The following is a 10,800-nucleotide window of genomic DNA, read 5'->3' as shown; positions in this document are numbered from 1 at the left end:
AGGGGTTATTTATGTAATAGAACCCCTCTAATATATAAATGTGTAATTGAAAATTTGTTAATAGGTGGGGGTTCATTTGACTATTCTAATTATACACATTATCTTCAATTAGAACACATGTCTAAAGCTTTACGAGGTATTAAGGCTAATCCGTATAATTAAAAGAGGTGACATATTTTAAGTTGTTAAAATTATCTACGTAATAAATACTTGAAAACGTAGACAAAAACTTTATCAAAATTTCAATCGAAAATATCTAATAAAGAATTTCATTATGTATTTTGATAATTCGATCGAAATAAATCATAATCTGTTTATCTAAAATTGAATTTACTGACATACTTAAGATACTGACGATATGTATATGCCATATAATATAAAAATCATTGGATCCATAATGGCAGGGGTGTTTCTTCGTCGAAAAATTACATTATTTAGTTAGGTAAGAAAATTAATTTCATGTATAGATACTATATATATATATATATATATTATTTATTTATTACATGTGTCTATTTATTTATATTTTAATATTCCTAAGTAAAATATCTAACTCCGCTACTAAAGACCCAAAAGGTTCTATATAAAGGCTATGAAGCTTGGTTTCAATAAGTATTGTTATTGTTATTGCTATTGCTATTTGCTAAGAGAGGATGGGTTTGAGGGGTAAATTAGTTGCTCATGTAGAGGTCAAGTGTGGTGGAGAACTATTTCATGATCATTTCAACTCCAAACCCCACCATAGCCCTAATATAAGTGATAAGATAAATCATTTTGAGGTTAATGAAGGTGAATTAGGAACTGTTGGTACTCTTGTTGAATGGAGATTTAACTATGGTAAGTCACTTTTATTTTCTGGTGAAATAAAAATTATTTAGTTCAAATTTTTATGATAGAAAAGAAAGAGAATTTTTTATTATTTAGATTTTTCTTGTTATTAATGTTCAGATAAAAATTTATTTATGTAGGTGAGAATAGAGTATAATATTTATTTTGTTATTTTTGTTCACTCGAATTTCCTTAATTTCAGAAATTCTATTTGGATCTTACCTTACGACACCGTTCAAATTGAGTCTCTATTTACTTTTACTTATTTATTGTGTTAAGACTATATTTTTTTTGTCCCATTATTATAGCATATTAGGAGAATAATAATTTCTTTTTTCATTATTTTACCCTTATTCATTAAGAATATACACTAATTAATATATTATCATGATAAAATGTGCTATTTTTATTAAGAAGCGTACAAAGAGTAAAAGTGAACGAAGGGAGTATTGCTTATATAAAAATAATAATCCATTTAACAAATCAAAAGATATTTATATTTTCTTCTAATATAATAGTACTTATCATTAAGTAACTACATGGAGTATTATTAATTAAATGTATATTTTCAAAGCACAATTAATATGAATAATTTAGTAAATTAAATAAAAGCAATAAATTATTTCTCAAGAGGAGTGTTACATTAGTAGAGGATTAACAAAAAGTAATGGAGGGAATACATGGTTATAGTGTTAAGACAAAATTATTAATTTAGAGATCAAGGTAACAACCATGATGTAATATACATTGATAGTATAGTAATATTTTTTTGCGAATCAACTACAATTTTTTACAAATATTTTACAAGTTTATTAATTAAAAAATAATTATCTTATAATTAATCTGAGCCCCTCATACTCTTGGGAATTGGCATTGATCTCATCAAAGACATTGATTCACACCATCACAACAAATGAATGATACATTGTCTATTTCCCTTATTTTATTTAGTGTTTTTCATTTTATGCGGAAAATATATCGTAAATAATCTTTCTATCATTATGAGGTAAGGATAAGATATATGTCAGTGTATTTGTTACCTTCTTCAAATACTATTTGTGAGATCAGGATATGTTGTTGGTGTTGTTGTTGTAATTTAGTGTTTTCAATGTGTAATCTATTTTTTATTATGTGTAATTCCCATTGTGCTTGCTATCGAAAATAAATTTTCTATCTTTTAAAGTAAGGATAAAGTGTGTGGAATTAGAGGCGTCAACTGAGCGAATTGGATTGAAATTGGAGTTTAGTACTAGTAATAACTACTCTTAAATATGTTATTTATTAAATTTACTCTAAAAGAAAATGAGTTGAAATAGAAATCGGGTTGGATTCTGACCCGTCCAACTTTACTTTGGGCTCAAACGAGCTAAAACAGGTTGAGTCATAACCCGCCCAATCCGATATGCTTAATCTCAATAACTTTATTATATTGTTATTTAATTTTTATAACCTTAATTTGAATTTCAACTCAAGAAAAAAAAATGAAGAAGTTACAAATGGATAAATAAATCCTAGAAGATATAAAATAGATAGTAACTCATACTACTTTTTATATAAGAACATACATTACATTAATGCAAATAAAGAGTCTTAAAACAAGTTGAAAGTGGAGATTAATTAGGCTCAATTGATGATTCATTTAAAATGAATTAATGCTTAAAGAGTTAAGATTGAACCAAATCCAAATTATCTTGAGCCAAATCCATAAAATTTTGGACAGATTAAGCGGGTTACATATATTTGGGTTCATTTTGACACCCCTTATGTAGAATTATACTTGGATATGTTGTTGTTGTGATTCCATATGCTTTTTATCGAAAATAATTTTTCTATCTTTTAAGATAAAAATAAGATTCACATAATATATTAGGTATGTTGTTATTTTGTTCTTGTGTGCTTTTTATCGAGAAAACTTCCCTACCTTCCAAAGATATTGGGCAACATATTATCAACCCCTTCATTTCATCAAAATAAATAAATAAATAAGGATAAGCGCCAAAATAAAATTGGACATGCACACATAGGGATCACCTTGCCATGTTAGGTTAAGAAACCCTATTAATCCACCATGTCGCAATAGTTAATTAAGCTTAATTTATCTATCAAAAAATTATATTCTATACATTCAATTTTTAAGATAATAAATACGATGTGTCGAGTTAAACTATTATAACAAAGATACTTCTAATTTTTGGACCGTAGCAATTAATAATAGTTGAATCTCAGTACTATATATTTTGAAGAGCTAGTTTGTATAAAATTCCTTTTTCCTATTATTAAATTAATTTAAATTATATATAATAACAAAAATATGGATAAATTTAGATCAGTAAAACTAAAATTTGATAGACTAAAAGCTTAATATGAGGAAAATTTAAATAATTTCAACTAATACATTTATCCCTTTCCCTTCATGCTATAAGGATAATTAACTAAAGATTTGATACAAAATCATCCGTTAAATTTGAAAGGATATTTCATTTTGACATTCAAATTAGATTTTATTTTAGTCAAACACTCAACTTTTAATAGAATGTTTCATTTAGACATTGACGATTCAAAATTTTCAATTTATTTGTTAGATAATTAAGTTAATCATATAAAATCTGTTATTTATTTTAGTTATACGCAAAAAAATAGTGTTGACTCTTTGGAGTTCACAATGCGGCGTCGTTTTTTCAGCAGAAGGCTTTCTACTGAATTCTTGTTCATAGCTCTGAGCTAAGCTGAATGAAGAAGAAGAAGTAATGTTGTAGACAAGTAAACTCTCAAATACCAACTTCCCAAATTTAAATTCAGCTCATTTTGCAGTGGAAATCAAGAAAGTCTTGTTTTTTTCCCTGTGCAGATCCAGAGGTTTGGTTAATTTTTGTGCTTATTGTTTTGTTTCTTGATCTTTTACTAGTTTTTGTTTTTCCCCATTTTCTAGAAAAACAAGTGAACTTTTTTACTTTGTGAAGTTCATTTTACTGTAAAAGAGAGAAGTATAGAAGAAAGAGAGGCAGAAAGTTGATTTTTTTAATTTTCAAGAATGTTGAAATCTGCATATATTAGCTGAGGTGTGTGAAAATTTTAGTGATGGGGTTAGGTGAAAAACTGCAAATTCAAGTTTTTCAGTTCTTGGGTGTTGAAAACTAAGGATTTGATTCACTGTGGTGGAACACTAGTTTTTGTTTTTTGGGTTTCCACCTGGTGTATGGTACCCATATTGGGGCTTTGATTAAATCTTGATTCACGTTGAGAAGTCTCACATTAGGGGGTAAAGTGTTTCCTAATAAAGGGGACTTTATACCGAGGGCTTGAATACGAGACCTTGGGTGGAGCATTAGTTAAGTACAAGCTGAAGTATAGTGGGAATGAAGAAGTATTTATTAATTAGAAATGTGGGAAGGAAGAGATGGGCTGGATGTCTGTTTATTATTGGTCTTGCAATGGTTTTGTTGATTCGATATAGTAGTGTAGAAAAATCATACAGCATTGTAGAAAAATCAGACAGCAGTGTGGAAGAATCTCCAAAAAAGCAATCAGTTTATGGGTTTTTCAATGACCATCCGGACATTAATGAAGGTTCAAAAGATGAAAATGCCAAGTTGTCTGATCTGAAACCAGTAGAGCTAGTAACTTTTAAGGAAAAACCACATCTTATTGATGTCGAAGGGCTTAATGATCTATACAGCTTGAATAATTTTTCGACAGAAGAGTCGAAGGCATTGCTAGCATGGGGCAAGATGAGATTGTTGTTGTCTAGATCAGATGGTTTGAATGGAACTGCTCAAGGAGTTAAGGAGGCTGCTATATCATGGAAAGATTTGGTGTCGTTCATTGAGAAAAGTAAAGCTCAAGATGAGAAGGAAAATGAGGATTGTCCTTATTCTGTGACTGCATTCAATACCGCGACGTTGAAGGACGGGAGCAGTCTTAGGATTCCTTGTGGCTTAGTTGAGGATTCATCTATTACTGTGATAGGCATACCTGATGCAAAGCAAGAAGGTTTTCAAATTGAGCTGGTAGGTTCGAAACTTCCAGAGGAAACAAATCCTCCTATAGTTTTGAATTATAATGTAATTTTACCCGGGGAGAACTTGACAAAGGATCCCCTTATTACTCAAAATACATGGACTAATGAATCCGAGTGGGGTAAGGTGGAAAAGTGCCCTGATCATGTCTCTACCGACGTGATAAAAGGTAAATCATACAAAAAACTTACTTAGAGCATCTTTTCATCTTCTAATTTGTGTTCATTCAGGGAAAACGGTTATATGTAATCTTGTATATCTTTGTTAGAGATAGTTTTCTACCTTAGATGTCATCTTACTTGCTAGTTGCTACAAGGGTGCTTTTTAGAGAAGGATTCATTCTATTTGGGTGGGTTTTTGTAAGCTGCATTGATTGGATTCTGCAACCCTTTTCTAAAAATCTATGTTGCTCAGACTCTTCAAAAATGTCAACGGGTGCGCGTCGGATTCATCAAAAGTAGTGTATTTTGGAGAATCCGACACGGGTGCGGCATCGGAAGTGAAGAGTCCACGCAACTTAGCTGAAAATTATCTGATGTTGCAAGCTTTCAAACAGATAGTAATAGAACTTTATGTAATGATTTGTGACCAGCTTCAGGTCAAAGCAAGAGAGGTATAGATGTGTTGCTCTTATATCATCACAAAGTAGTGGGTTCGACCGTGTGACATGATGAAGAAAGTTGTCATTTAGTGAATTAAGTTGCAAATTTTAAGTCTTTGATAAGCTTGTTATTATGAACTCAACCATTCAATGAGTCACCAACTCAGCATTTGCTTGAAAAAGAATTGTTCCTATCATGCTCTTTGATAAGTCATATCACCATTTGCATATTGAAGAAAGCCATATGGACTTGTAGTTCGATTTTCCAGTAAACGAATTGCCAATTTTTTTAAATTTTATTTGATGATACCAAGCTTATTGGATAGCATGTACTTTGGCCTAGGTTATCATGACGTATGGCGCTGTATTCTGTCAAATCTCTAAGTTCTGTGTTCTTACCAGTGCAAATAGGACGGTAGCCCAATAGACAAGTATTTCAATTGTTGACTGTAGTGAAGTGGTGATCCTTCTTCAGTGACCAATATTTTTAATAAACATCCAGGAGTAGTTAGCACCTTATTGTTTCCATTGCTCCTAATAATCTTGTAATCTGACATATTCTTCCTACATATATCAGTTGATGGATTAGTCAAATGCAATGCCAAAATTTTCCGAAATAATGTAGAAGAAACTGCAAATATGACCAATACCAGCAATCCAAAGTCTTCAGATGTATCAAATTCTAGTGCCTACGGTACTGCCAACTACCCTTTTCTTGAAGGTAATCCATTTACTGCAACACTATGGGCTGGTATAGAGGGGTTCCATATGACAGTCAACGGAAGACACGAGACGTCTTTTGCATATAGAGAGGTTAGTGTTTGTAGTTTCAGCTAGATCACTGAGCTTTATTATCTTTTGGAACTGTTGCATGAATTTTATGGATAACTCCTTTTATAGTGCTGTGTTTCTATAAATGCAGAAACTCGAACCTTGGTTGGTTAGTGGAGTCAATGTGATAGGTGGTGTGGACACCATATCGATCTTAGCGAAAGGATTACCTGTGTCCAATGATTTTAACTTGGGTGATGATGTTGAGCACCTCAAAGCTCCACTAACTCCTAAAAAGAGACTTGTCATGTTAATTGGGGTTTTCTCTACTGGAAACAATTTTGAGAGACGTATGGCACTAAGGAAATCATGGATGCAATATGAAGCTGTGCGGTCAGGAGAAGTAGCTGTCCGGTTTTTTATTGGTCTTGTAAGTGAGACCTTCAACTGGAAGTAGTTATTGTAGACACTAATTTTCATATTCTCCATCTATTTCAAATACACCCTCCATTTCAATGTGTTTGTCTTGCTTTCCTTTATAGTTTGTTTAAAAAAGAAAGCCTCTTTCCTTTTTTGGCAACTCTTTAATTCTAACTTTCCACCTGACATGTTTCAAATCACAAGATTAATGGGTATTTTGGTACATTCTACATATCTTTAGCTTAAGACCACAACATTCAAAAGTCTTATTTACTTTCTTAAACTTCATGCGAACTAGACAAACAAATTGACATAGAGGGAGTACTAAATATAGTAAGGTTGCTGCAGTCCTCCTTTGATTGTTTTTTGGTGGCTTGGTAGCTGGTCCTTCTGATGGTCTAGATTTTTGGCATTCTGAATCAACTCACTGCATCTATTGTGATTGTGCTTTGTCTCTTCTATGTTGGCCTTTACTATTGAGACTTTCCCAGCTCGTTTTCATGTTACACTTCTATAGGAGTACTTTCATTTGTGATTGCTCGGCTTATGTTCTTGCAATTTATCGCGAGTTTACCTCTTAAGATATTGTTGTGTAGCCTTTGTTGCTCAATTATTTTGCCTAATATTTTTTCATTGCTGATATTAGGTATTGATCATTACGTATATGTCCTTTTGAAAACAAATGCAGGACAAAAATAGGCAGGTCAATTTTGAGCTATGGAAGGAAGCACAAGCCTATGGAGATATCCAATTATTGCCTTTTGTTGATTACTACAGCCTGCTCACTTTGAAGACCATAGCAATTTGCATTATGGGTGTAAGGACTTTCAAGTATTTATGAGTAAAAATTGAATTTAATTATCAGTTACAAATTTGAGTCTTCTTTTATTTATAATTGCTGAAGGATAGTATTACATAAACTCCAAGAAAAGCTTTATAAAGCCTTCCTACACAATTGACAAGTGAGGCTAGCTCTAGTAGTTGAGTATCTCCACCATCAACTGGTTGGTTGAAGGTTCGAGTCACACTGGAGAATAATTGGGAAACTATTGATCCTCCCGATGGGGTGAAGTGGAAAAAAGTCTTACTACAGAATTCATTTTGGAGAATATGTAGTGTATGAGGGTTTTTTGATTGCGTACATAGGTTTCTGGTATGTGTATAACTGTATAAAGTATCCCTTTCTATATCCTTAAAACTAAAATGCGATTTACGGATTAGTACAACTCCTTAAATATGAAAATGTATCAGGATTATTTCCACAATCCCAGTGCTATGCACACTCTCTATATATTGAATTTCTCATCTGACAAGAAGAAACATATCCAATAGGAATGTTATTTGACTGCATTTACATGATCATTTGAAAGTTCGATAGAATATTTGGCTAAAGCGTTGGTGTGCTTAAATTGCAGGTTAACATCCTACCTGCCAAATATGTTATGAAGACTGATGATGATGCTTTTGTAAGGATTGATGAAGTTCTATCTAGCCTCAAGGGAAAGGATCCTAATGGTCTATTATATGGTGGAATATCTTTTGAGTCAGCACCCCACAGGGATAAAGAGAACAAGTGGTATATCAGTCCTGAGGTATTTATTTCTAAACTCGTGTCTTCGTATAGCAATATTACAACCTCCTTAATCACAGTTCCCTTCTGCAGGAATATCCGCCTGCTTCCTATCCCCCATGGGCACATGGACCAGGTTATATTATTTCTCGAGATATAGCTAAGTTCATTGTTCAGGGCCATCAAGAAATGGAACTGATGGTAACACTCAGTCTTATTGTCCTGATTTTTTATTTATTTTTTTCATTTTTTGTTTTGACCTGATCTCTCTGCCTTCTTATCAACCATGAGTTACTAGTACAAAGATAGTTACAAGGAGAAAGATGAATAATTGCACCATTTATTTTGATCTTATATGACTTGAAAGAAAATGGTACCAAACCAATAATCAACTTACTGAAAGAATCTTATCCGTGCCATTAATAGAAAGAAGCAAAAATACAATTAAGTACGCTTCAGTCTCAAATAAGTTGGGGTCGGCTTTATGAATCTGACCTTTTCATTTAAGCTCATTTCATATCATCATCATCAGAGTAAATTGGAAGAAGCAGTTCCTCCTCTAATTGTGTTAGATGTTATGGAAGCAGAACAACTAGGAATTATCTAGTATAGAAAAATTGCGGATGTTAACATTATTCTCTGTTATATACAATCGTCTTATCGTTTGAACCAAAAAAAAAAAAGAAAGAGAAGAAACACATGAGACGAATTTCCCAAGTCGAAATTCTACTCAATATGCTAAATTTGTTTTGTTTGTGATGTTCTGCCAGCTTTTTAAACTTGAGGATGTTGCTGTGGGCATTTGGGTTGAGGAATTCAAGAGGAAGGGTCACAAAGTACAGTATGTTAACGATGAAAGATTTTACAATGCCGGTTGTGAATCAGGCTATATTCTTGCACATTATCAGAATCCGAGGATGGTACTATGTCTGTGGGAGAAACTGCAGAAAGAGCACGAACCAAACTGCTGCGAGTGATCGTGCTGTAATCCTGAACGTTGCAAATCAACTAGTGAGTACAATCTTTTTGCAGATATAGTGGTTTCAAATATGATTCTGTTTGTTTATTCTTTGACAAAGGTCATCAAACTGCAATTGTATATTGTTTCATTGGCACTATATTGTTGTTATTCCTATGTGCCATCTTATATTGTGTTGGTAAGCTGATGTTGAATGTTGAAAAAGGAGTAATAGATACTTAATATATTTATACATATACTATGACAATGACAACATACCCAGTATGGGATGAGTGATGTGTACGCTGATCTTACCCCAGTCTTTGTGGGGATATAGTGGTTGTTTCCTATTGACACTAAGCTCAGGAAAAGCATTTTTCAAAATTGGTTTGAAATGAAAATATCGAAAAAAGGAAAGTATTGACATAAAAAATAGTAAAGATAATTAAAGTAAATGAAACAACAGTAATAATAAAATTGAAGAATAAGATAATGATGAAATAATAATAATACTAATAACGAGAAGAGGGAGCAAATAAGAGGTGCTCGTGGTGCATCAGTTGGTTTGGTTTGGTTTATCGGTTTTTGAATATGTTAAACCAATAAGAGATTTTTTAATTAGTTTTCGGTTTATCGGTTTTGGTCCTTAATGGTTTGGTTTTCAGTTTATCGGTTTTGGTCCTTAATGGTTCGGTTTTCGATTTAACCAATAAGATAATACTTATAAAATAAATATATGACTTCTCTAATAAATTTGACGCAACAACTGTGACAACACAATAATGTAATGAAAAAATTATACAAAGAGAAATTAAAAGGAATAGGGTTCTTACTTTAGATTTTGACGTAAGTGTGAATTGAAGGCTAAAGAGGATAAAAACAGTAACTAGTAAGGTATTGAGATTAATATATACTAATATTTATGTACAAGTAAATGTAGTAAATTATTAGTCTTAATGGGTTATCGATTTACCCAATAACCCAATATTAAAAACCAATACCGAATCGATAACCCGATATTTATTTTTTATAAAACCATTAAAAAATCGTTAATCCAATAACCAAATAACACTTTTTCAATTTGGTTTATCAGTTGGTTCGGTTTTTACACACCCCTAGGTGCTCAGAACTGGAACCTCCTCTCCCATAAACAAGAGAGACAATAATGTTTGACTATTTACTAACATTTTACTCTAATCCTCGACCTCCATATTCTCCTATTAGGAATAATGTATTCGATAAGCTAAAAATATGTCATGTCTTGTTTCCAATTCTTCCTCGGTCTACCCTCTACCTCTTCAAGAATTACTATACAATATTAGTGTACAAAAGTTGAAGTTCAATACTATATTAATATCCCATTACCTGTTGACTATTGGCATCTCTTTTGAGTGCTTGGTCCTACTAGAGTTAGTGTTTTGACTTTTTATGTGTTTGTTTTCGACTTTCGTGTCACTTTACCTACCAATCTTAATGTGGTTGGGCTCGTTTTGGACTTAGTCGCGTTCTTATTGAGCTGAAGATTTATTTAAAATAATAAGATTTTTTTGTATATTTCATTCTTTCTCGAGTCTTCTATCTTATTTTTAAAATTATATCAGGAATTTTATCAAGAGGATTAAAAATAGGTTACGTG

The 10,800-nt window shown here is 32.2% G+C and overlaps 1 protein-coding gene across 1 annotated transcript; it reads left to right on the top strand.

Annotated features, from left to right (window-relative positions):
- Positions 1-4,169: 4,169 nt before the first annotated feature.
- LOC125830852 (hydroxyproline O-galactosyltransferase GALT3) lies at positions 4,170-9,389 on the top strand. Its single transcript, XM_049510032.1, has 7 exons — positions 4,170-5,013; positions 6,023-6,258; positions 6,368-6,646; positions 7,325-7,453; positions 8,052-8,228; positions 8,300-8,407; positions 8,977-9,389. The coding sequence occupies exons 1-7, from the start codon at positions 4,185-4,187 to the stop codon at positions 9,181-9,183; spliced, it is 1,965 nt and encodes a 654-aa protein (XP_049365989.1). The 5' UTR covers positions 4,170-4,184; the 3' UTR covers positions 9,184-9,389.
- Positions 9,390-10,800: the final 1,411 nt, after the last annotated feature.

This window comes from Solanum verrucosum, unplaced genomic scaffold, assembly GCF_900185275.1.
Source record: "Solanum verrucosum unplaced genomic scaffold, falcon-dt-bn FXZP01000049.1, whole genome shotgun sequence".
Classification (NCBI taxonomy): Eukaryota; Viridiplantae; Streptophyta; class Magnoliopsida; order Solanales; family Solanaceae; genus Solanum; species Solanum verrucosum.
This window is presented reverse-complemented; position numbering and strand designations above follow the sequence as displayed.

Coding starts and splice junctions, on each gene's coding strand:
- LOC125830852 (XM_049510032.1), top strand. CDS start 4,185: ATGAAGAAGTATTTATTAATTAGAAATGTGGGAAGGAAGAGATGGGCT. Junction 6,647..7,324: donor TCCGGTTTTTTATTGGTCTT/GTAAGTGAGACC, acceptor AAACAAATGCAG/GACAAAAATAGGCAGGTCAA. Junction 7,454..8,051: donor TAGCAATTTGCATTATGGGT/GTAAGGACTTTC, acceptor CTTAAATTGCAG/GTTAACATCCTACCTGCCAA.